Below are 27,224 nucleotides of genomic sequence, written 5' to 3' on the forward strand. Positions count from 1 at the left end.
ATGGTCAAGTTTAACAATGTGGTGACACAAACAAAGTTATGTAGATATTGAGCAAAACAGAAATCACGTCTATGGTGGATTTATCCAGAAATAAAATGAAGTGCTCGAATTGTACAACAAAATCTTTAAGGGGGAAAAAAGTCTGGATTGCTGCCTGCAGCCGCTCTAATGATATTTCAACACGAAAAGCATCCCAAAAAAATTACTTAATATGCATACAGTAAATCTTAAAAAAGCCCTTCTCAGCAATAACAAATAATGTACAAATATAGTACCTTTTATTAAATAGGAAACAGCTTGCACTGGCAGTACATTTTTTTCTTTTGCTTACTAAACACAACACAAAACTGAAATGTGTAACCAGACACTGGCTTTTTAAGTGCTGCTGAAATTAGCAAATGTATTTTACAGGTACAAATAAATGGACAGTGGCATGCTTCAAGCTACCACAAACAAACAATAAATAGAATCAATTACAGCTTCCATCTTTGAAGGAAAGACTAAGTATTAGAAAAGTGTCTTACTTATTTAAGCATACTTAGTATACAACCTTTAGAAGGCAAAGACTTTTTGTTTTTTAAGAGCAAGTAATCGCATCAAATTGTCAGGAATGGTGATGTTAAATCTCTGTAGTGGACTAGCTAAGTCATTAACTGACAATGACAACGTCTATATTGTTCAAATAAATTATTATACTGGATGACCACCTTTTATTTAGTGTGAGGATTGCATCCTCATTTTCAACAGAGTTGTAGCCTATGGAGAATACTGGCTACTGGATGCAATTAAGGCTAGTTGGGTCAACAGAGAGCACTGCATGCTGGGAGTTTGTAGCCTAGGAAGGCTGCACTTCATATTAAAAGCCAGGATGGCTGCAATCTGATGGGCTGTATGGCCCCATGTCAGCAAACCACTTCAGCATGTTCTCAAGTCCCACTGAAGACAATGAGAATTAAACATGTGCTTAAGTGTTCTGCTGAATATGGATGGGTTGCTGAATCAGAGATTAATACGTATAGTAGAAGACTGATCCCAGAGCCCATTGAAATAAATGGAAAGTTTCCCACTAACTTCAGTGGGCTATGGATTAGGATCCAATTCATGAGAACTTGCCACTGCTACCCTTGTCTGGCAAAACTTGAGACCTTCTGTGTACAGTTTGGTAGCAGACAAGTAGATTAAGGTTCTAGGGTGCAATTTCATATCCCTGTATTAGTGTACCATGCTCAATAGCCAAGAGTGGGCTGTAAGGTGTTTGATCTTAAGTTTGAAGATCTGAGTATTGCTGAATGTGGGACTGGCAGAGCATTGGTCTGCAGAGCAGGTATTTCCTTGTGCTTGTCTCTGCAATATGACAAATGCTGTGTCTATTTAAGAGTACACCAAAAAGAATCTTCATCACTCTAGCATTTGATGCTATTGAATTGTGATTAAATCACAATGAGAGGCTAGATGCTTTTGGCTTTGTTTCACAAACATTTATAAAATGTAGCTGGTTGAAATTTCAAGGAAAGAAATGTTGGTGGGATTATCACAGTTTCTCCCCTTTTCCCATTTTCAAGCAAGTGCTAGCTGAAATTTCTATGAATTCTGGAGATATGGACAAATTTTTTGTCAACGTTTCAGAATTAGAAACACCAAAATTAGCATTTTGAACTTTTAATTTTTCAAATGTTGATGAAAAAGACAGGTAAAAAGGAAAAACAGAAAACACTCCTTTTTCCTTCCTGTTTTCAACCAGCTCAGTTATTACTGAATAAAAGGCAAGACAGTTTTGAAGGCAACCAGATACCTCATAACATTTTAAACACAACAATTCCTTCATAGGTTATTTTTAACAAAAAGCTATATGGGTGCATTTTGGTATAGGAAGAGGGTCAATTGCATTGTAACCAGTTCACATTAGAACTGTTTTTCAGAGTTCAGGTACATGTCCGAGGTTCATACCCCTGAAGAAATTTAATATTTTTTTTTAAAAATGACTTTTAGGGACCGAAGTCAACATAGCATTACATTAAGAGACATTTAAAGGGTCCAAATGTCATTAAATAATTATAAATATTTCTTTAAAGTTATATGATGATTTATGTACGCAAATAATTTCAAATTTCACACATTCATAATTTAAAAATAAAAATAAAAAATAAACACAGCCAAACACAAGTACTACCTATACCATTTTGGCTTGCGTTTCATATATTGCTCTTTTCACTTTTTGCATAATAAGATTGTACTTTAATTTTGGTTGGGTGAGAGTTTTTGGTTAATGGGAGAAAGACAAAAATAATTATGGAAAAACAACGAGGAAACCGCAAGATTGTCTATTCAGTTTGGTACCTTGAAGACTCATTCTTTTTTAAATAATAAAAAAAAAGAGCCATGAAATTCAAAAAGTTCAAACTTTTATGTGCAACAAGGCTTGGATACAAATTATGAACAGCTACCATTATCTCAACGTACTATGTCAAAATGAAAGCAACATGATCTGTGCTTTCCCTTTCATGTCGAATTGCACTATGCAAGTGAATAGGGTCCCAAACATTGGATGACTGCAACCGTACCTGAAGTTCAAGGTTTTAAAAAATAAAATGGAGCACAACCTTTGCCTTGCTTCACCATGTTTTTCCTGTTACCTGGGAAGTTCATTTTCTCCTTATTGGCAACCGAACTCACTATTTATGACAACAGTCTAGACAAAAAAAGGATTATTTTTGTGTGTAAAAAGTACACTTTTTAAATATAAAACAAGGTGTAAAATGTTTCCAATAAAAATATTTGCTTAGATCCACAAAATCTGCAACGTGGACTGTGCTTGGTTGGTCATGCTTGTGTTATTTATGGCCATTACCATCTCATCTAAGCAGTTGCACATATCAGCAAAATCTATTTAGAAAAACAGGCACTTTGTAGTTTGTCAACCATTTGTTTTTTGGCTCACAGAGATTGTGCTACGCAGAGGAAACTTCAGTATGGCCTCCAAACGGACTCATCCATTCTGCCACTTGAATTCAAAACAGTTGGAGAGCTGCTGTGGCTTCCATCAGCCTCTACACCATCACTCTGGTTAGCCAAGTTAGGATTTAATAGCGTGCTGCCGTTTGAGGTGGTGGTGCAGGGAGGAAGCATTCTGGAAGGGGAGCGGTCTCCTCCTGGCACCATGGGGAACTGGTATGATCCTGATGAAGTGCCGTAGTAGAGATATGGAGTGCTGCTGGTCTGGAATGGTCCACTTTGGTTTTGGGAAGAGCCTGGATAGGGCGGTGGTAAGTAGGTGTGGTAGTGAGTGGTTGCTGACATACCCAGTGACATGCCTGAGGTGACTGGCGGTGTATAGGTAAAGGTAGCTGGATAGTGCATTCGTGGGTTGGAGAAGCGGCTCTCAGTAAGGGATGAAATGCTCGTGAACTGCCTGGGATCTGAAAATGGGCCCAGCTCTGAAGTACCTAGAAATGATAACAAAAGATGGGGAAAACATTCTGTAAATATCCCTTTTTGTTTTATAATTAAGTGATTTTTTTTAAAAAGAAACTCCACTTCTTTTGGCCCCCAAGGCAATAGCAAACAACATCAAATAATAATACACTGCAAGGAACACAGTCAGAGGCCTGTCTTACAAAAATGCTGGGCCAAAAGCATCCCTGGTGTAATTCCACTGACGACAGTGGAATTAGTATTATTACCAACTGTAAATACTGAAAATACATTTGTCAGACTCCTGTCCCTGGGACTTTAAAAATAATAAATGCTGAGTTATATTTTATTTGCCTTCTCGTTTCTGAGCATAGAGGGTGCATTTGGGTCATCTTTTCAGACTTTCCTCTGAAGCCATGTGTGCTAGAAACCTTTCGTTTAAAAGAAAACTGAGTCTCATGTGAACACTTGCCTTCAGAAGCTGAAGCTTTAAGGAAAAAAAACAGTAATTATCCTGGGACTTGCAATAAAATCACAAGGGCTGTCCACACCGATTTAACTGTGCCATTGCCCACAATCGAATTAAACCCAGGATATTAACCCTGCTTCCCTTATCACTCAGGTCATGATACACTAGACAAGGTTTTTATCTCTGGAAAAGGTTATTGGCTGCACCACAAGAGCTTTAAAACAAAGTGAGCCACCAACCTCCCAGAAAGTCTGAGTGCATGTCAAGTTGCAAGCCTACCACTCATCATCCACAGAAGCTGCCTTTTTGAAGTGCCTCCTCCATCTGGTTACCTCTAGACCCCATGGCACATGGTTACTCCAGTGCTCTTGGTGGCAACACTCTACCATAAGTTTGTTTCTGACATGAAGCTGTGATGGCTGAACTCAGCTCAATTTCCAATCCCGTTAAAACATCCTGGGGTTGAAAGTACCATTGGAACTCAGATATTAATAAGTTGGTTGGTCTGCTTGGAAAACTGGAAGAAAAGCAGCAGAAAGAGGGATGGTGGCAGCTGGCTTAGAGATCTGACAGAATGAAAATGGGGGAAGGGAAGGACAGAGAAAAAGTCTTATGAAAAAATATAGCATGGTGTAGGGGCATGCCCTTCTGCCAGCTTACATTTTGAAGTACAAAGGATATTTTTCCCTTGTGCAGAGCTCTTTAGAATGTGTGCTCACTTTGTCCCTCTCCTATGAATTTTGTGTGTGCACACAAGCACAAGCAAACACAGAGGGAGCATGGAAAGTGTTCATGGTTTCGCCCTGTGCTCCTTTGTTTGAGAGTTTAGCAGCTTTGCAAAACTTTGTGATCCACATGGTTCACCCATCTCCTCCCCCAACACCACCCAACCTGTTGTATTTAAGAGGGACTTCAGGACTCTGGTCAGGTGCTCGATGTCTGCTTATCCACAGCACAACAAATAGCAGCAGTGCTTTCCCACACCACAGAAGCAACATCCCTCAAACCTAACCTGCCAACACTCCCATCTAATGAAGGGGCAGGTTGGTCCATTCCCATTCCTGGCCTTGAGACAACAATGATGGAGGTGAATGAACAGCCTAAAGCACAAGGGTACTCTTGAGAGTACCATCAGCTGGCAGAGTGGGTTTTATGATTCTGACACTCGGCCACTAGAAACAGCACCAAGACCCCTAGCTCACTTGACATAAGCTAGCGAAATGCTGTCAGGTGGTGATTAGAAACATGCCCAAAAGCAGTGTTCAGACAGTGAGAGATTATAATCCAATCGCTTCAGAAATTCAAAGTGAGATGGATTTAAAGATCTAGAGTGGAGCTGTTTCTAGGAATGACCATTAAAATTACTACTACTTGATTTGGAGTTTAATCAGTGACCTTCAAGTGAATGATTCCCCATCCATTATCTGTCTGCTGAACTTCAACACTTTTAAGCATAATACAGATTGTACAGCAGAATCTCAGAGTTATGAACTCCCTGGTCACCATACACCACATTTCAGTTCACAAGTTCACAATCAGGCAACAGCAGGGACAACTGCAGCAGCAAAAGCAAATACAGGTAGTGTGTTAAATATAAACTACTAAAAAAAAGAAAGTTTAAAAAATGATAAGTGACAAAACTATTCCTATGCTTGTTTCATTTAAATTAAGATGGTTAAAAGCCTCATTTTTCTAGTGCATGGTAAAGTTTCAAAGATGCATTAAATCAATGTTCAGTTGTGAATGTTTGAAAACAATCCTAACTTTCTGCATAGAGTAACTTACATTTCAGCGTTACAAACAACCTCCATTCCTGGGAGTTTGTAACTCTGAGCTTCTACGGTACCTTATTGCAACCACTGTGTAGTACATGCAAATTCTTTGGTTTCTGACTACAAAGAGCAGCCTGAGGCCATACCACCCAGAAATAAAGCTGTTATTTTGGAACACTATCATGTTGCTCCTTTTATACTGTGAAAAGGTCTGATACATATCAGGAAATATAAGATTATTGTACAGTTTCTCCAGCTGCTTGAGAGACTGAGTCTGAATCTGTTAGTGCTTGCAATGCTCTCACATTAGTGTAACTCTACCGACTTAAGGGAGTTGCTCATAATTTGCACTGGTAAGAGCTACACTCAAAAGTTGTACAGTTTTAAGTATTTTATTTTATATTTTTATCTCTTTGCAGTTAGCACAATTCTTTTAAAAGCCCAGCATGCTTTTGATGTTTTTAAAGTATATTTTGTTTTTACTGATGCTTATAAAGCACATAGTCCTGTTCACCTAAATAAAGATAACTTCTTATCACAAGGAGGGTTATGTCTGTGCTGTTTCTACTTGCAATTCAGTCTCTTGCCCAATTCACCATATTTCCTGTTAGACACATATTTCACTTTTTGGATTAAATTGCAGTGTGCTTCCTTACCAACATTTCTAGACTGCCCTGCCATGAGTATATTATTTACAGGGTTGATCAGAAAAATGCTTGATTGCAAGGAGTTTTTAATGGGAAAACAAATGTCTGCCAGGCCTTGATTTCTTTTCAAAAGCCATTTTTTCAAATTGACTTGCAAATTCTGAACTCTCACTGCATCAAACCATTGATGTCACATCTTTTAAAAACTGTAACCCTGGAGACTCATTCTCTAACCTCCCATGTGCCCATGTTACTTTATTGAACTCACGTTGCCCTCAGACTTCTCCCTTCCTTTTCTCCTTCTGCTGTTCAGTTTTAATTTAGGCCCTGACCCTGCAATCACATTATGTGTGTAAATTTAAGCAAGTGCATACCTGTGTGGGGGACTGGGATCTCAGATGATATACTGGGCATGGAATCTCTTTGTGTTTGTGCTATGAAGTGCCATTCACAAAAATAATGCTGCTGACTGACAGATAATCATTTGAAAGCACAGTAAAATAAGCCTTGAAATATTATCACCCACCCCCAGTCTCACTCTACAATTAAAGATTTACGTTAATTTTTTCTGATTTACCAGTGAGGTAAATAGTTTGAATATGCAGCCTCCCTGTCTCACAGCATGTCAATTTTCACAAGTGCCATAGGCAAGCTGCCAACAGAGAGGGCCATAAGAGGTAATAGCATAGAGTGTCTGGTGGACTTTAGGGGGCCCAGGGCTGCCACTGCCACTGCTGTAGCCCGGCCCGAGTCCTGGGCCCTTTTAAACAGCGCTGTTGTGGCAGCATGGTAGGACTAAGGGGAGCCCTGGAGCCAGGATCCATAGAGCTACAAGACCATAGGGCTGGGTGAGCAGAGGTTGTAACCATGTGAGTACGGAAGGGAGAGCCAGGCTAGGAACGGAGTGGGGGAGCCAGTCTGAGACGAGAAGGAGGTAGCAGAGGTATGGGGCCGAGCTGAGCACAGCACTGTGGGGAGAGAGGGCTGATGGTGGCAGAGGAACCAGGCTGGGAATGGAAAAGAGTGGAGGGGTGGGGCACAGGCAGGCAGGGACAACTGGGGCAAAGGAGCCAAGCTGGTGTGGGGGGACAGCACTGCTTGGTGGGCAAAGGTGGGCTGGGAGGGGTAAAGAGGGGAAGAGGCTGAGCTGGGCACAGGACTGCTGGGGGCGTGCAGAGCTGTGACAGACGTGACAGATAGGGGAAGGAGGTGGGGAAGGGCATCTCCGGACAGGTGGAGGATGGGGCTGCGACCAACCAGGGGGCCCTCTGATTTTGGGGTGGCGCTTGGGGTTTCTCAGGTGTGTGTGTGGCTTGTGGCTCTGTCAGAGGGAGAGAGACAGGAGGCCCATTGTTTGTGCTGTCCCACGGCCTGCAAGTCCTGTTATCAGGCCTGGCTATAGGCAACCTGCAGCCTATTTCAGGGCTGAAAACTTTGCCTACGATACACTTGTTAGTAAAATCTGTATCTTCTCCCCTGCTGTTGCAAAGACAGAAATGGAAATAGCCATCACTAATGCAATTTGTCTTTTATGTTATGATCATTGTATGGAGCTAAATTAGCAACATAAAATAACAATCAAATCAGCCAAAGCATTGACGCCTCAGTGAGTTTAGGTGAACAGCACTTAACATTTACAAGGTAAATCTTGTGCAAACATAGTGTGGCATACAAATCATCCGTCAGATATAAATTTAGAACAGAAACGAAGTAACGTTAAAACATCAATCTCGACACTAAAGCAGTCAGCCAGTATGTACTTTCTTCTTTGCAGACCATGCTGCTGTTATGTGTTTTGTATTTAAAATAAGAACAATTAAAATTCCATGTGGTTTCAATTATTTTGATGCAGAAGCCTCATTAAAAAACCCTAGACTTGGAAGCTTGCCAGTAATAGTCTAGGATTGGTTTTGAATGAGATTTTTTTTTTTTACCTGTTGCAGTTTTCCTGATATATTGTTTACTGCATAGCATGTGCCATGGTCATTTTTCCATTTCAGTTTACCAATGCCAATTAATGCCAGTTGACATTCATTTTTCAATTAATGAGCTCTGCTTGTCGTTTATAGAGAATCATGCAACAAATTTCCGCCTGGTTTCAGCACTTTGGCCAATCACTTCCAATTATTATAGGCTGTAATGTGCTGTGGGTAGACTAACTCCTTCTGGGTACAGCAAGCTGATGTGGACTTTAAACGCATTATGGGATAATTTTATACGTTACAAACATTGCAATTTGCTGGAATGTGCTTAGTCATTTTTTGTTATTGGGACATTATGGAAAAAAACATTTCCTAAACCTATTGCATATGTCTGCTGTGGAAGGGATTTTTAACAATTGAGTGCAGTGTATAATCATTAGAAAATATGAAAAAAATACAATGATGTTTGTCTTGTCTGTGCCATATTAAAAACAATTAAACAGGCAGACCCAAGGAACCTCAGTTTGACATATTTATAATTATTAGTAGGACTGTTTTAATTACAAAATTATATTTTACCTAAACGGTACACCAGAGCTTGTGTTATGCCTTGAACTGTTTAAAAATTGCAGTCGTTCTTGCATGTTGAGTTCTGTGTTCATTAGCTATTTTATCCAAATAGGCAGGGATGTGGGACTAATTGATCTGTTCAGACTTTTTTTATCCCTAATGTCTATGACTTACTTGCACAGTTTAGCTTAGTATACATGAGGGAGTTAGCACACCTGTTAAAAATGTTGCATGAATCGTCCCATTATAAGATCCAATTTTCAGTTGTTTATGAATTTGCCAAATGTTTAACCACTTGAGCTGAAAGTTTCCATATAGAGTGTCTGTCTCAGGCTATTATTATTATTATTATTATTATTATTATTAGTTTCAGCCAAAACAGTTGTGTTGTTTCTGAGAACTCGGCTAGTAGAAAATAACTGTTTACTCCTGTGGGGAATAGGGCTGGGTCCAGAGCAGGCTGGAGGGAACAGAGGAAATGTCATGTTTGGGGGAAATGGGGGCAAGAGTCTGTGCCCAGGAGTGCCAAGAGACTGGCTGGGCCCTGGGGCAAGGTAGGAGGGGGCCCGGCTCCAAGCTCCCAGAAGGGGTGGGGCCTTGGACAGAAGGCACAGTGCTGGGGCTGCCGATTGGAGCTACAGTGGTGATTTAAGGGGGTCAGGACTCTGGCCACTGCTACATCAACAGGGGCAACTGCCCCCTCCCACCCTGTCCACTGTTGACAGACCAGTCTGTGCCCACTAAAGTCTGCAAACCCCCTCAAGAGCCTAGAGTGGACCTCAAGAGTCCTGAATCTCACCATCCCTCGGCCGTCAGAAAAGATGTGTGCAACCCACTGGAAAAATGTCACATAATCCTAAAGTGATGGTCCACGCAGAGGACAATAAAATACTACCACCATCAGTTACTCCACTGGGATCAGTGGCAGAGGTCTGTGTGGTATATCTAAAGGTTCCAGCCTTGCTGAGGACCCATGTGGTTGCCAATGGGATGTCACACGATAGAGTTTCTATTTTATTATTTTTTTAGTTTACTTTTCAAAAATCTAGGAACTTAAATACAAAAACAATGCTAAAAGAACATTATTACGTCAGGTACTCATACATCAGGACCAGCCAGAATTCTGCCTGTGCATTATAATACAGTACTTGATTTCGTGATCACATACTTTTTCCCACCCACAGGGTCCTGCCTCATTCACTGCACAAAACAGACCTGCTCTGCAGAGAAATCATTGCTTCTCAGGAAAGCAGGTAGCCTGGAGGCCCCAAGTCTCTTTTGCTGCAGAATTTGGAAGGTGCGTAGTGAGTAAAGCAGAGGACTCCAGGAAGAGAAAGGATGGTCTTGTGGTTAAGGCAGCTGAATGCCAGCCTGAATTTGATCTTTTTTCCTGCCACAGCATTCCAGTGTGGCGTGGGGAAAGTCTTTTCAACCAGACTTCTCAGGGGAGGGAACGACTTGTGTGTTCCCTGTTTTCTGGGTGCCTGATTCCATGAGGCTGAAAGAATTAACAGAGCAGCTGGGTAAGGGGTGTGGGAGCAGCTCTGTGTTCCCAGAAGGGAGGTGCCTCAGGTGGAGGGGGCTGGGCTGAGGCATACACCCTTCTGGGTTACCTGGAACACTGTCCCCTCCCCTTCCCCTGCCAGCCCTCAGTGCTGCCTGGAGCATGCCTTTTGACTTACCAGGCCAAAGGGTAACTGCCCTCTTTGCTCAAATTCAAAGGTTATATAGCTACTAGATTCTATCCCCAAACAAAGACACCTTTAATTGAGGATCTCTCAGCAAGTTATTCTCTCACAAAGCTACACATTCCAAGGAAGGCCAAAAGAAAATCTGGAACATCTTTTTTATTAAATATGTGAATTGGGGATAGATGTTCCCCACAATTTTGGTGTGTGTGGGGGGGTGTTCCACTCTCTTCTATACTGCGATATCCAACTTACAACACAGCAGAATTCTGGGACTCCCCTTTCCTATAAAATATTTCTTTTAGTCATAAAGAAAGGGAAGGCTGTGACCCCATAAAACTTTTTTGAAACCTCCCCCCGAAGAGAGAACCCATCTTTTCTGTAATCAAAGACTTTTGAAAGGACATTGTTAGCCATCTCCACTGCGGAGATAGGGTACACTGATGCACAGCTCCCTTGTTATGGCTGAGGTGAAAATATTTTAATAACACTGAGATACACTTATTTTTACTAGAACTCTACATAACTTTAATTACAAAGCTCCAGATCACATGCAGTTCACTCACGGTTTGAGCCCAAACCCATTACATTCAATGCGAATGGGTTCAAGCCATTGAGATTACCAGCATTCTGTCTTTCATGCTGTTCCCTGTGTATAAAATGTATTCTCTACACTAAAATCTCAGGTTACCACCTTGCCCTATGTAAGACGCTCTTCTGAAAAGATGCTTGTGATAAACTGCTCGCTGAAAATGGTTCAGAAAGCATCTGCTCTAGAATGCTGACTTCATTAAATATCTCATTTAACAAAACCAAACTTACATATTCGTCTCAAATTATGCACAAACCAAATATATGTAACTCTTCATTCTTATCATTGCTAGTTTTGTCCTTCTCTCAGCAAGCCCCCTATTTTTTGCTCACTTGTATCTTGTTTAAATGAGGTCCAGGTCTTGAAATCAGATCCCTAGAGATGAACTGGCAAAGAGTTCACACAATCCCATCCACACAAATGGGATTACAAGATTGAGGTTAGGGCTAGCATCGCTCGGGTTACACTGTGGTTATCTTAGTAACAGAGAGTAAGCCGTGCTAGTCTATACACTATCAAAACAAAAAGCAGCCAAGTAGCACTTTAAAGACTAGCAAAATAGTTTATTAGGTGAGCTTTCGTGGGACAGACCCACTTCTTCAGACCATAGCAATACCAGAACAGACTCAATATTTAAGGCACAGAGAACCAAAAGCAGTAAGCAAGGAGGACAAATCAGAAAAAGATAATCAAGGTGAGCAAATCAGAGAGTGGAGGGGTGGGGGGGAAGATCAAGAATTAGACTGAGTTAAGTCAATCTAATTCTTGATCTTCCCCCCCACCCCTCCACTCTCTGATTTGCTCACCTTGATTATCTTTTTCTGATTTGTCCTCCTTGCTTACTGTTTTTGGTTCTCTGTGTCTTAAATATTGAGTCTGTTCTGGTCTGGCTATGGTCTGAAGAAGTGGGTCTGTCCCACGAAAGCTCACCTAATAAACTATTTTGCGAGTCTTTAAAGTGCTACTTGACTGCTTTTTGTTGTGGTTATCTTGTGTGAATGAAAAGCTTAATTTAAACAAACCTCTTTGCTCCTTATTGTTTGAGGCACTCACAAAATAAACCCGTTCTATTTAATTTGTGTTAAATATTTCCAGGTTGCCTTTAAATCAGTTTTGTACACCAAAACCCCGACACAAATAGTAGCAAAATAGGTGTGAACTGCTCGCCCATTTGCCTCAATGAGGTGTAAACTTCAAACCAGAGGTGAGACTATTTAAACTGCAAGATGATTGAGCACAATGGTCTAACAGAACTCATCTGAACATTTTATCTCCTTCACACCTGAGCCATGACACCATCTTCCTGGTCATGAATTTCATTCATTTGATTGTGACTTGAGATAATATTTCACTTTTTTTAACACTGACTTGTGTGTTTTGGTGCTTAGGCATGGTAAGTAACAAATTAACACATCATCTATTTATTAGCTAGATAGATTAGATAGAAGTGTTTCTTGGATTTTTTGTGTCACCCCCAAGTACTATGGTTCATCTAATCTCAAACATCAAAGTACACAACAAAGGAGAAGAAGAAGTGGGTTTGTCCCATGAAAGCTCACCTAATACACTATTTTGCTAGTCTTTAAAGTGCTGCTTGACAGCTTTTTGTTTTGATAGTGTATAGACTAACACAGCTTCCTCTCTGTTACTATTCAACAAAGGAGAGTGATTCCCAGGCGTATGTCACAGGTTACTTAGCAGGTAAAGTGGTGTCACCTTTCAAAGTCTAGCTTTCCCCACCCCACTCCCTTAACAAGAGTTTTCTGCTACAGTGTCTGGACAGAAAGAAGAAAGAGGAACTCTTTCCCTCTGGGGCACCTGGCACTGGCCACTGTCAGCAGACAGACTACTGGGCTGGATGGACCTTTGGTCTGACCCAGTGTAGCCATTCTTATGTTCTTATATTATTATTTTTTGGCCATGACTGCGTATCTGTGCACTGTTTTCACTGAGGTATCCACAATGATGTGAAAAGTATTCCTCCTAGGCAGTTAGTTAATATATAAACCAGTAACATGAATGAGTAAAAATTCCTTCCAACACATAATTCCTTATACGACACAACCACCCTGTACGGACTGCTGACAGCAGGGATGGAACCAGAGAGCTCTGGTTCTAAAAGTCTGAGGCTATGTCTACATTAGAGAGGCCAACTCAACAAAACTTGTGGAGCATCCACATTACAAATGCATTCTGTTGACAGTAAATCGACAGAATACAGCACTTCTATCTGCAGCATTGTGCCTCTCCCCCAGGAGGTAGAACACCTTTCCTGGTAGAATCTGTAGACAGAAGGCCAGTGCAGATGCTCTGCGGGGGCCCTCTGTTGATAGACAGGGCTTCCAGGATGCCGGACAGCCCTGTCTGCTGTACTTCCGGCTGGCCATTCTGTTGATCCTCTTTCGTGTGGGGCTGCAATTGGTCAACAGAAATTTTGTTGGAAGATTTCTTCTGACAGTAACTTCTGTCAGTAGATCCCTGTAGCGTAGATGTAGCCTGAGTGTCTACTGCTTGAGCTAAAGAACCAAACTACCTTAGTGCTGAGGGTCTTGTAGACTCCTAACGCTGACCATATGTGGCCCAGCCCCTAGAGGGGACCAGAAAGCTCTCTGTGTAAATGCAGTTTATATTTGCAATAGTTAAGAGGCAATTTCATCTGCCATCCAATGCTTCCTCTTCAGCTTGTTTAATTAGGCTCCTCACTGTCTTCTCTAGTTTTTATTATCCCAGCTTAGTAATCGTCACTGCCATCCACATGCCGGCCCTGTGTGCTCATGGTGGAGAAGAGGAACAGGTTATATTTTGGAGATGAGAGGAACTGGTTCTCAGCTGGTCAACTTGTGAGAAATGTCAACCTTTTTTAATGCTGGGACAGAGCTGGGGACTGAGACTGGAATTTAAAAGCATGCCGATTTTATGCACTGAAAAGCTACTTATTCATCATTTTTGAAAAAATATAGCCCTGCAAATAGCTATTCCCCAAGGATGACACAATCATATATAGCTACAACATGGGAGTCTGTCACATAAAGCACTTCTTCCACCACTCTAGTAACATGGGACTTCAGCTTCTGCTGCAAAATGCACCAGCTCTTTAACAGCTAACTGTGCACAGCAACACTAACAGCAGTTGAAGGCAGGAAGTGCAGAACAGCAAACCCTCTTGAAACTAAGTTAGTCCTTATTCTAGGCCATATCTCTATTTGCACCTTTCCATTAAGGTAGGCAATTAGTGTAGTCTTTTGGAAGCAGAACAGATATAAAAGAAGTCTGGCAAATCTACAACACTGTGCAAAAAACCCCCAAAAAAGAAACAAAACACAACAAAAAACCGCAAGTACTTAGTGGGATCACTCATACACAAAATACACACACCCTGTTTCATTTAAAAAAGCTGAATTTTAGTTGCTGCAGTTTTTCACCAGCCCCAGGTACAGTGCACTGCAGGGAACATTTGGGGCTTTTCTTGGACAGCAATCTAAACACAGCTGTATAGCCAAGAGAATGAAGCCAAGGGGCTGAGATCTGTAATGCACAGTAATAGAGAGCTGCTGCGCAAGAAGTGTGTGCAACTCCCATGAATGGGAAGATAATATACAATGGGGTTAGGAGTCTAGTTTATTATGATGATTATTATTGCAGACAAATGTGCCTGAACAATCCAATATAAATATTTGTTTCCCATGTTGTCATGAATTGTACTTTTCCACTGCATACTAGCAATTCTCAAATTCCATCTGATCCTTAAGCGCAGGCAAGGAAACTGTGCTGTGCAAGGGGGGGAAATAAATCTTGGCATTTCACTGTAACTGCAACCTTTAAAACCCCTCTTTTATTCTCCCTTGCCAAAATTTCTATTAGTATCCTGTTCAAATAATACACTTCCCTTTTGTGGAAAGAAAGCCAGAAGATTCCTTGCTAGTTCTTGATTAAGAACTTTTAAGAAACCGGGAAGGAAGAGACTCTTTGAAACTGGATCTACTGTAGGACAGAAGCCAACACACGAGACACCGTGTCTTTTAGAAAAGGCCACACACAGTGCCACTGCAGTCATATGACTTCTCTGTCACATCCTGAAGCCATTTCCAGCTCGTGCGCAAGTTTGTACTCCCATTTAGAAGAGGATGGGATATATTGGGAACACACACATGGAAACACTTTCAGGGAATCAGTTTCCATGAAATCCATAATGAGCCAAGTGGCTTCAGATGTGGCGGCATGCCTCAGATTAGCCAAAAAAAAAAAAAAAAAAGATAAATCCACCCTTTCAGCCCTTATTTCAGTTTCAGAAAAAATTAAAAACCACTAATGACTTATGGCTACCAAAACATGAAGCCACATGCCCATCCCCCTCAAAACAGGGCAGCCTTCCCCTCTTCAATATAGCCTTTTTACTGATTTTCTTATCAATCCGAAGTAACTGTTTCTGTCATAGCATTGGTTTGCCGTGGTTTAATAAACTCTTTCTGCAGCGTTGCTAAAAACACCATGGAGGTGAGCAGTGTTCCCTGTAAGCTGAGTGCTTAGGTGGCCACCAAAGAGAGATTCAATTGCCTCCCAGCTGATCAGCAGAGCACCCGCAGCCACCCACAGTGGGCAGCGTGTTTCTACTGGTGGTGCACATGTCCATATACCTTGGTACACATCACAAAATTTATTTTGCCCATGGGCGGAAAAAAAAAATAGAGGAAACACTGGAGGTGAGAGGTGGGCTAAATGTGTGTATGGGACCTGGAGGCAGCCTTTGATTTGACAACAAGTGTGGTCAATTAATATAGTTTTCATAATTGTAGTTAAATTAGTATAGCTAAGTGAATCTCTCCAGAAATTTAACCCAGAAATGGGACATCCTTATGTTTTCCTTTGTCCTTCATTGGGTGCAGCTGGGTCATATGCAAAGCAGGATTTATGAGCTGGCAGGTATGTTGTGTATCACACACTAGTGTCAGGCTGGAGGAGTGTACCAGCATAATATGCTCCAGTGTCAAGAGACTTCAAGTTTGAGAGCAGACCTGAGCCTGCTTTGCTGAAGGTTACATGGGGTGGTGGATGGTACTAGATCTAGATTAGGAATGAACCATTTATTATGACTCCAAGCACTGACGTGGAGACTACACTATAGTTTAACCAACAATATAGTAAGGACTAGGAGGCAGAAACCCTGGTGGAAGAACACAGTAGCAACCCACATCCCAGTCTGAATATGAAGTCAAATAACTGGATAGCCAAACATGTAGGGAGTATGTATGATTGCTCACAGGCAGACTCAAACCTGGGACCTGTAGAGCTTAGCGTATGAGCCTCTACAGTTTGAGCTAAAAGCCAGCTACCATTCACCTAAGGTTGTAGAGGAGATTCGTCATTTCCCTGTGTAAGTGGTCTAGGTACCACTACCTGGGACAGTAACCCACATCAGTAGGTGTGTGGGTTACGTGTGAGGGACTCATGCACTCACTAAAAAGAGACATTTAAAACAGGCCTAAAAGATATGTTGAAGGTATCTTTTATTAGTGCTATTTCATTTTTTTTTCACTAGCAAATATGCCCTGAATATGGCAGTAGCCCTTAATTTGGCTCAGATTATGCTACCTTTATTCTCCCTGAGCAGTAATTTACTCCCTGTGCTTTCAGTAAGACTCCTTGGCTGTGTCTACACTACCTCCCTACTTCGAATGGAAGATGGTAGGTAAGGTGTTGGAAGTTTATTAATGAAATGCTGTGGTGCATATGCAGCACTTCATTAAGCAAATTCCGCTCCCGCGGCAACTTTGAAGTTTTAAACTTCGAAGGACTGGCTCACGTCTAGCCATGGCTCACGCGCCGGTACTTGGAAGTGCATTTCAAAGTACCCCAGCACTTAGAAGTACTGGTGCGTGAGCCGCGGCTAGATGCGAGCCGGTCCTTCAAAGTTTAAAACTTTGAAGTTGCCGTGGGAGCAGAATTTGCTTAATGAAGTGCTGCATATGCACCGCAGCACTTCATTAATAAACTCCCAACACCCTACTTACCATCCTCCCTTCCAAGTAGGGAGGTAGCGTGGACAAGCCCCTTGTGAAACAAAGGATTACCCAACAGAAAAGTGAATGAAACAACCCCTCAGGGAGCCAGGTTGGAGCTTACTTAGGCTTCCTAAAGTGAAACTGGAAAAATAAAATCCCAAAGAATTTTAAAGTTTGTTCCTACTGATGCTGCTGCTGCTAAGACTTGGCCTGGAAACTCTGAAAGCGTCTCAGACTCCATTAATACAATGGTTTTCTCAACTTCCGCTTCCAAAACTAGAGCTGAGATTTGTTTTTCAGACTGTTCTTTCCACTAGCACTCAGCACAGTAAAACAACTCCAAACTTCTGCATCAAGGAAAAGGTCTCTCTAAACGTTTTGTTTGGCTTTGCTTTCAAAGAGCTGTCTGTATATTTTTGAATATGTCGAATTTTCCTTTGATTTAAACTTCTCTTCTAACAATGGACAAGAGATGATTTCTCTGCTGAGTGATTTAAACAAAAACAAACATATTTTGGTTACTGAGGGCCTTTTTCTTAAAGTGTTTAAATGAAATCCTACAAATTATTAAGCTTTTTACAAAAACTTAAACTCTCAACTCAGTACAAGTTTCTCCTTCTTATACTACCTAAACACTACAAAAGGTCAGAAAAGGTGCTTCATTGTTGCACACATATATGAGAGGACTTCATGTTTAATGTAAACACATAAAAATGTTTTGGTATGGCTATAGTCTGAAGAAGTGGGTCTGTCCCATGAAAGCCCACCTAATAAATTATTTCGTTAGTCTTTAAAGTGCTACTTTACTGCTTTTTCATTTTGATAAATATATATGGTTCTCATACTGAAATAATCTTTCTCTCTTAAACATACATTTTCAACCTCCATCTATTTTCATTTCCAACACCCTTGTTTTTTTACTTTGCTCCTGGTATGGAGTCCTCTGTCACCTGAATGTAAACAGACACACCTAATTCTGTATAAAGGTGTCTGAAAGCAACTCCTTGTTTCCAGAAAAAGAACTATGTGGAAGACAACGAGGCTGAAGCCGTAAAAGCAGGAGTGGCAGCTCCTGTGCTGAATGAAGAATTTAACATGTACACTGGCTTATGAATTTAATGGAAAAATATATGACTGTCTTAGGTCACGCCATCCCATGCACACCAAAATACACAGCTGTAGCTCAAACAATGGAAAGAAACCTCTGATAGCAAAGCAAAGGGAACTGAACGAATTCTTCCCTATTCTCTTGATGATAGTGAATATACAATGATTTTCCTAGGAGATAACCAAACCATCTTGTTAGTGGCAGTAGGATTTGGGTAAAATTTTCAAAAGTGCTTAACTGACTTAGGAGCCTAGGTCTTATTTTCACAATGATCTTTCACATTTAGCTCAGATCCTCACAGGTACCTAACTTCCAATGGGTGCTTAAGTTTTCTCTGAGGATCGGTCATTCAATAAGACTTATGTCTTGTCCACAAACAAAAGCTGTATCAGTTTAATTACATCAGATTTATATTGATACAGTTAAAGCTATACAACCTCCTCATGTGTAGATACAGTAGACTACCGACCCGCATAACTCAATCTTCCCACGCAATATGGGGGAGCCAGGAAACTGAAGGGGGCACAGCCCTGGTCAGTTTCCTGGCTCCAAGGAGTGGAGGGGAGTTGGGGACCAGGCACCGGTCTGGCTCCAGGCTCCCTCCGCTGGTAGGAGCAGAGAAACTGACCAGCACATTGCTGGTCAGTTTCCTGGCTCCCTGCCATTCTGGGAGCCAGGTGCAGCTTCTCCCCAGCTTCTACAAGCTGGGAGAAGCCAGGGAGAAGGTGCAGCTGTGCAGCTGTCTTTCTCCCCAGCTTCCCCCAGCTGGGAGAATCTGCGCCGGGCAGACAGCCGTGGCGCAGCTTCTCCCAGAGGGGGGAAGCTGAGCAGAAGCCACACTGCCATGGCTGCCCACCCAGCCTCCCCCATCTGAGGGAGCCAGGCTGGCAGACAGCCGCAGGGCAGCTTTGAGTTACGCTTAACTCATGTTAATGCAAGTTAAGTGCAACTCAAAGTCGCACATTTTGGGGGTTTACTGTAGTTATATGGTAAGGCTAGTCCTGCTTTGGGCAGGTGGCTGGACTTGATGACTCCCTGAGGCCTCTTCCAGCCCTAGTATTCTATGATGTTAGTATAAATGGGGTTATTATGATAGAGATTATTCCTGTATAGGAAGGGAAAGAATTTATAGTGGTATAAAGCACCTTTATGTCCATATAAGGATATGTATGCTCAGGATGATCCCCCTGTAATCATATTGGTAAAAAGTCATATGCCTAACCTACATACAAAAGTGTGTGTAGACCAAGCTGCGGACTTCAAAGTGCCTAAGTCACTTTTGAAAATGGCAGCCCATGTTTGTGTGCAAAGCTGCCCAATGTAATGGGAAGTGTGATTGTTCAATGAACTTAGTTAAACCAATGCTAATCTATGAATGGACACTCTTCATTTGATACAAACCCAAACTCTCTTCCTTGCTGAATTCAGCTAAACCACTATATACCAACTTTAAATGGGAAGAGTATACATGAACTAATTTAAATCTGTATTTAAACTCATGTAAAGTTAAAACCAGTTTCAACTTTCAATACAGACAAATTCTCAAAATAGTTTTTCCTGCTCCATAATGGAGACTTTGCATTTGGATTTTACATTCTCAGGCTAGGTCAGTGCTGAGGAAGAAGTGGACTGCGTTTTTAACCCAAGGACAAAAACAGCACTGCATACTACTTCGTCACTACTGAGCTGAATCAATATTCTCTAAGAAAACATTAGCTGTATTGGCCCAATGTCAAGAGACCTCAGAATGTCCCCTTCCCAGGCCAGTTGGAGGTAGGAGTGTCATGGAAATATAGTTTAGGATGACTACAAGTGGGGAGACAGGAAAGTGTTAAGGCATCCTTGTCCCATCCAATAGCTGCAGCTACTTACAAAGAGGGAATGGAACACAGTTCTTAATGAAGTTGTTTTCTGGCTCTCACACTGACTTGCTATGTGCCATTCAGCAAATCACATAACTTTTTCTCTGCTATCTATCACATGGCACACGTCACATGTAATTAATGTTTATGACATGCTTTGAGATCTTCTCATGGGAAGCGCGAGAAGTAGTCCAGGTTAGACTACTGTGCTTTGAAGAAGTATTATGCTAAACTGCACTGCAGGACTGCTACTGTGCTGCAGCATATGGGATGTTACCTGCTATGTGATGAACTGGAGTGCTGTAGATTCACACCCTAGCTTGCTGCACAGTAACTCACCAAGCAGTCATGGACTTATCTGTTAGTGGAAGCCTTTTATTAAAACACTGTTCCAACCCATTTTGGCACACTTACACTGGCTGGGCTACACTAGGAACTAGTTGGGGTGGGCCCATATTTACACCCCGTTTCCTGCTCATTTGGAGCCCAATAAAGATGGCTTCTAATTAGCGTTTGATGGCACCTAGAGTTTGCTGAGGCCACCCTTTCACCCCTAAAACTGCAGGCTACCATTTAGCATGAATGAAAATGAAGGCAAAAAGACTTGGAAAAGAGATGTTTAAAAGAAGCAGAGCTACCTTTTTCTCCCTGTCAGGATTCCTGTGTGGCTCCTTTTGACCCCCTAGACCTTTAGTGCTCTAAATCAGGGTTTCCCAAACTTTATATAGTTGAGACCTGTTCTTTTTCAGTATCTTTCTTCATGGCCCAAAAATACAAAAGCATATTAAAAAAGAAAGAAAAATTAATACATTTTTATTGTTTATTATTTATTCAGATAATACATACAAACATAGATCTTGATATAAAATACCAAGGTGCCTAACTTATTGTTATTACCTTAATTACAACTTAACCAGTAGAATTTGAACAGTGGCAAAGTTAGTTTATTGATAAATTAATTAGTTGAATATAAGTCATTTATTATGTGTGCAGTTTATAGCTTTTAAATAACTCAAAAAGAGAACTAATGAGAAAGGTGATGTTTTGCATCACATAGCAACTTAATGTCGGGAGCAAAAGAAGAGTTTTATCCTCAAATCTGGTTCGACATTCAATCTATTACTATATTTATTTTTGAAGAAAACCAAAAAGAAGAAACTAGTTTCACACTTGTGTGTCGCAACAAAAGGCATTAAGAATTTGACTGCTTTCTCAGATAAATGTGAATATTCATTTCTACAATTCAACCAAAAATCAATGAAGGAGTGTTTATCAAAGTTCTCTTTTAAGGTGGAGTCACAAGAAAGTTCAATTAATGAATCTACTTCTGATGCATTCAATTGTAATATTCCTTCATTTTCGGTGTCAACAGTAAACGGGTTCTTAATCCACATTTTACTGGCATCAACTAGAGGCAAATATTCATTAAAGCTTGATGTTAACCCCAAGAGATGTTCTTTGATTGCTGCAGAAATTGCATCTGAGATATTAGTTTCAGCATATTTTTCTTGTAATTCAGTTAATGTACAAAAAGATTTAAAGTTTCTCTTGTGAATCTGTTGTGCCCATAAATGAAGTTTTTAATTGTTGCTTCGATTTTTTGTGAACTTTGAAAATACTAATTTTAGTGCCTTGTAATTTCAGACTTAACTCTTTTAAAAGACAAAATATGTCACCTAAGGAAGCCACCATTGTTAACCAATCAAATTCATGAAACCTGTCTTTAAATTTAAATATAACATCTTTTGCTGGTGGAGGGTGTCGTTCTAAGGACAATAAAACGTCATCCTTCATTTCAAAGAGTTGTTTCAAAATGTTTCCTTTCAATAAGCCATCGAACCTCACAGTATAATAAGAGATGCTCATTTTCACTTCCTAATTCTTTGCGCAAAGCAGTAAAAATTCTGAAATTCAAGGATGAGATTTTATATAATTGATAAACTTCACACATTCTTGAAGAGTGGTACTCAAAGGTGATGGCATAGTTTTCACAGCTAGACCCTCTCTATGAATACTACAATGTACCCATGCACAGTCTGGTGCTACAGCTCGAATCCGCAGAACAAGCCCAGTGTGAAACCCTGCCATTGCCCAAGCCCCATCACTGCTAAGTCCAACACATTTTTTCCAGTCAATATCGCTTTGAATAATAAAATCATTGATTAGCTTAAAATTTCATCAGCTGTTATTCTTGTTGGAAGTAGTTTACAAAATAAGAGATCTTCTGGAATGGAGCTTCCATAATCATATCTAACAAAACACATCAAATTGGCAGTGTCTGCTATATCAGTGCTTTCATCCACTTGCAATGCAACAAACTGACTATTCTGTATTCGACGTAAGAAAGGTTCCTCAATATTTTTCGCTGTATCTTCAATTCTACATTTCACTGTATTCTTGGATAAAGAAAGCAAACCCAACTGATTTATTTTTTGCATCCATAAATACAGGATGCAATAACATGCAATGCAGGAAGTATCAACTTTTCACCAACAGTACGCGGATAACCTGTCTCGTCTATTAGCTTTGAAACTTCATATGAAGTCAACACAACATTTTTATTTGAAAAGCACATAGAGGCTACGTCTACACGTGAAGCCAACATCGAAATAGCTTATTTCGATGTAGCAACATCGAAATAGGCTATTTCGATGAATAACGTCTACACGTCCTCCAGGGCTGGCAACGTCGATGTTCAACTTCGACGTTGCACGGCACCACATCGAAATAGGCGCTGCGAGGGTATGTCTACACGCCAAAGTAGCACACATCGAAATAAGGGTGCCAGGCACAGCTGCAGACAGGGTCACAGGGCGGACTCAACAGCAAGCCACTCCCTTAAAGGGCCCCTCCCAGACACAGCTGCACTAAACAACACAAGATACACAGAGCTGACAACTGGTTGCAGACCCTGTGCCTGCAGCATAGATTCCCAGCTGCCGCAGAAGCAGCCAGAAGCACGGTGACCATAGAGCCCCGCAGGGGCTGGAGAGAGAGCATCTCTCAACCCCCCAGCTGATGGCCGCCATGGAGGACCCAGCAATTTCGACGTTGCGGGACGCGGATCGTCTACACGGTCCCTACTTCGACGTTGAACGTCGAAGTAGGGCGCTATTCCGATCCCCTCATGAGGTTAGCGACTTCGACGTCTCGCCGCCTAACGTCAAAGTTAACTTCGAAATAGCGACCGATGCGTGTAGCCGCGACGGGCGCTATTTCGAAGTTGGTGCCGCTACTTCGAAGTAGCGTGCACGTGTAGACACAGCTAGAATGTGCACTTTTCATGCTTTTTTTAGTACAAGATAATTCACTTATCTTGTTTATGAAAAAATCTATGGGCTTACTTGCGTATTCTGGATGTTTGAATTCCAAATGGCGTTTCAGTTTTGCTGGGTTCATGCATTCATTGCATAGTTCTGCGTGACAGATTATACATAATGGCAAGTGATTCTTACTACCAATGCTTATAAAACCAAATTTCAAATACTTGTCAGGATATTTGCAGGTCCAAGAAGATTTTATCTTCTTATTCTCACTTGTACTGGGCTGCACATCATTCAAACATTTGCTACTTGTTTTTCCAGTCACATTCTTCACCATTTATCCATATTGCAGATGAAAACAAAAGGGTATTTAATTGAAAATAAATAAAGAAAACTTAAGTATTTAACCTAAAAAAATGTACACAGTGTCACACCGCACAGAAACAAACCAAGACGTCTGTGACACGTGACACGAAAACCAATGACATGCTCAGCTGCACGAAAGAACGTGTGCAGCAGGAGGAAAAACAGGAAATGTACCAAATTAATAGGATTGCGCAATAATTTGAATACTCGCCAGCGGCTGCTGCTTTCCCAGGGCTCTGGGCAGGAAGTGCCCATGGCCACCCCTTTGCCAGGGCTCCTAGGGAGGAGCGCCAGCAGCTGCCACTTCCTAGGGCTCTGGAACAGGGACTGGTATTTTTTTCCACAAAATGGTACAGGTCCATGGACCACACTTCGGAAAACGCTGCTCTAAATGATTCTTTCAACAAACTCATGTTTCCATTGCCCTTAAATCTCACTTTTTTAGATCATCCCACTGCAGATTTTATGTCAGCAGATCTCCTTATGGTCCTCAGGTATTTGACACCTTATCCTACCGAGTCAATAGTCCATTTACCTAACTGCCCATGCTAGATTCCAAGTCATAGCACATGGTCAGTTTCTGATTTTGTGCAAGCTGCGTCCTGCAGGCTTCTATGCCCCGTCTCATGGAGATTTCCGTCCTCTGTTCTATATTTCACCTCTGTCAATGTTAACAGCCTGTCTCTGATGTCCGTCCTGCAGCTATTCAGCATTTGGAAACCCTGGGGCATCATGAAAGTTGTTTTGGCTCCCAATTTGTGGTCAACAGCTTCAGCTCCTACCTTTTAGCTGTATTCCTAAAACACTCATTGCTTCTCAGGTGCTTTTAGTGCACTCTTTAAAAAAATAAAACAAACTCAAAAAAACCCCCTGAATCTTAGCTTCGATATTCATGGGTTCCAGGTTTTTGTTTTTGTTTTAGCTACAGCATTCCAGTAGGGTTTTTCTAAACCAGTGTTCCTTGTAAGTGCATAGGCAGCAACCCAGGAGAGATTCATATCCTGCCCAGATGATTATCAAAGTATCCACAGCACCCATAACCAGACACATGTGTTTCTACTGGTGATGCACAGACACAGTTTTCTCAGTGCACATGACAAAATTTATTCCACACCTGGATGAAAAAAGTAGAGGGAATGCTGCTCCTTACCCTACATCTATTACTCATACCTTTGACTCTGACGTTATCTGAATGTTTTTCATCTGGAAACGGTCTTTGGTTTGAGGCAACATTTTGTTTTAAATAAGTATACGTCATTGGCTTCTTGATAGAGTGTACCTACTGGCTTGGCAGCTCTATGCTGGCTGCTTAGAGTTGCCACCTTTCAGCTAGACAAAAGCAAAGGTATCACTAGTGCTACTCAACCTTTCCAGCTACCTATCTTACACTCTGTCTGGGTTTTGCCCACTGGGCTGAGGGTGCCCCTGGATACAAGGAAGGCTGAAGAGCTATAATACAAGGTAGGATGTTTGCTGTTTAATGCAGTAAGAACATAAGAACATAAGAATGGCCATACTGGGTCAGACCAAAGGTCCATCCAGCCCAGCATCCCATCTGCCGACGGTGGCCAATGCCAGGTGCCCCAGAGAAGGAGAACAGAAGACAATGATCAAGTGATTTATCTCCTGCCATCCATCTCCTGCCCTTGTTCTGAAGGCTAGGGCACCATACTTTATCCCTGGCTAATAGCCATTTATGGACCTAACCTGCAAAAATTTATCAAGCTCTTTTTTAAACCCTAATAGAGTCCTGGCCTTCACAGCCTCCTCGGGCAAGGAGTTCCACAGGTTGACTGTGCACTGTGTGAAGAAAAATTTCCTTTTATTAGTTTTGAACCTACTACCCATCAATTTCATTTGGTGTCCCCTAGTTCTTGTATTATGGGAAAAGGTAAATAATTTTTCTATATTCACTTTCTCCACACCATTCATGATTTTATATACCTCTATCATATCGCCCCTCAATCGCCTCTTTTCCAAACTGAAAAGTCCCAGTCTCTCTAGCCTCTCCCCATATGGGACCCGTTCCAAGCCCCTAATCATCTTAGTCACCCTTTTCTGAACCTTTTCTAATGCCAATACATCTTTTTTGAGGTGAGTACTCCTTTCTGCTCCATCAAGCTCCACCAAACATTAATTCTACTTAGCTAGTTGGGAATTCAGATACACAGCTTCATTAAACTAGCCCACAGTTCTTTTCATTTTCAAAAAGATGTACACACAAATTCACAGTGTGCCCTTCTGACATAAGTGAGGGTTCTTATTCCAATTTCACACATCAGGAAAGCAGGGAAGTGGGCCTGAGAATGAGAGTCAGGTGGTAGAAAAGTGGTTTAATGCTAGTAGGTTAAGTACACTCAGCAACTGGGAGGCAGAAGATTGGGCTCTGGTACTAGCTCTTGCTGCTGATTCACTGTGTGGCCCTGGGCAGATCACTTGGGCCAATGTTTTCAAACTGGGGTGCCATGAATGGGAGTCAGAACCTCTGCAAATCAGGTCATAGGTTTGGGTGCCTTTATATGGATTTTACTTACCCAACTCTAAGAGCCCACACTTGAAAATTTTGGCCTTAAACTCTCCAAGCCCAAGTGCTGTCAATGGCAGATGAGCTAAACCTACCTGACAGGCTTGAGGGAGAATTAATGTTTGTACAGCACTCAGCTGAAAGTTGCAATCTAAGTATAAATCTATTGTTAAACAAATGCATTACAGCAATGGATCTGGACCACAACCTGGGAGACCTAGCTACTATTCTTCTGCTCACACCTCTAGACTGTGCCATTATCACCACATAAGGTCTAACATATGTGGTAGTTCCTATTAAGGCTTCCCAACTACACTACACAGAGTCTTCAGTTGACTTCAGGTTGGCCTCAGTTCTGGTGATGCTGTGGTATCCCAATGTTAAGAAACTCATACCTGAGCTGCAAAAAATAGTAAAAACAACAAACAAGAAGTCCTGTGGCAACTGACAGATTTATTGGAGCATAAGCTGTCATGGGGAAAGACCCACTTCGTCAGATGCGTATAGGCACTTTATGCATCTGACAAAGTGGGTCTTTGCCCACAAAAACTTATGCTCTAATAAATCTGTTAGTCTATAAGGTGCCACAGGACTTCTCATTTTTTATGTGCTTACAGACTGATATGGCTACCCTCTGCTCCTTGCCACCATACAACATATAAGCTGCATCTACACGTGCACGCTACTTCGAAGTAGCGGCAGCAACTTCGAAATAGCGCCCGTCGCGTCTACACGCGTCGGGCGCTATTTCAAAGTTAACTTCGACGTTAGGCGGCGAGACGTCGAAGTCGCTAACCTCATGAGGAGATAGGAATAGCGCCCTACTTCGACGTTCAACGTCGAAGTAGGGACCGTGTAGACGATCCGCGTCCCGCAACGTCGAAATTGCTGGGTCCTCCATGGCGGCCATCAGCTGGGGGGTTGAGAGATGCTCTCTCTCCAGCCCCTGCGGGGCTCTATGGTCACCGTGGGCAGCAGCCCTTAGCCCAGGGCTTCTGGCTGCTTCTGCGGCAGCTGGGGATCTATGCTGC

The 27,224-nt window shown here is 41.7% G+C and overlaps 1 protein-coding gene across 1 annotated transcript in view; it reads right to left on the minus strand.

Annotated features, from left to right (window-relative positions):
* Nucleotides 1–2,964: 2,964 nt before the first annotated feature.
* Nucleotides 2,965–27,224, minus strand: part of RUNX2 (RUNX family transcription factor 2) — a 217,227-nt gene continuing 192,967 nt past the window's right edge. The window contains exon 7 of the mRNA XM_074991368.1: nt 2,965–3,443. Coding sequence (XP_074847469.1) covers nt 2,965–3,443 — 479 coding nt within the window. The remainder of the gene's footprint in view (nt 3,444–27,224) is intronic.

This window comes from Carettochelys insculpta, chromosome 3 (assembly GCF_033958435.1).
Source record: "Carettochelys insculpta isolate YL-2023 chromosome 3, ASM3395843v1, whole genome shotgun sequence".
Taxonomy (NCBI): Eukaryota; Metazoa; Chordata; order Testudines; family Carettochelyidae; genus Carettochelys; species Carettochelys insculpta.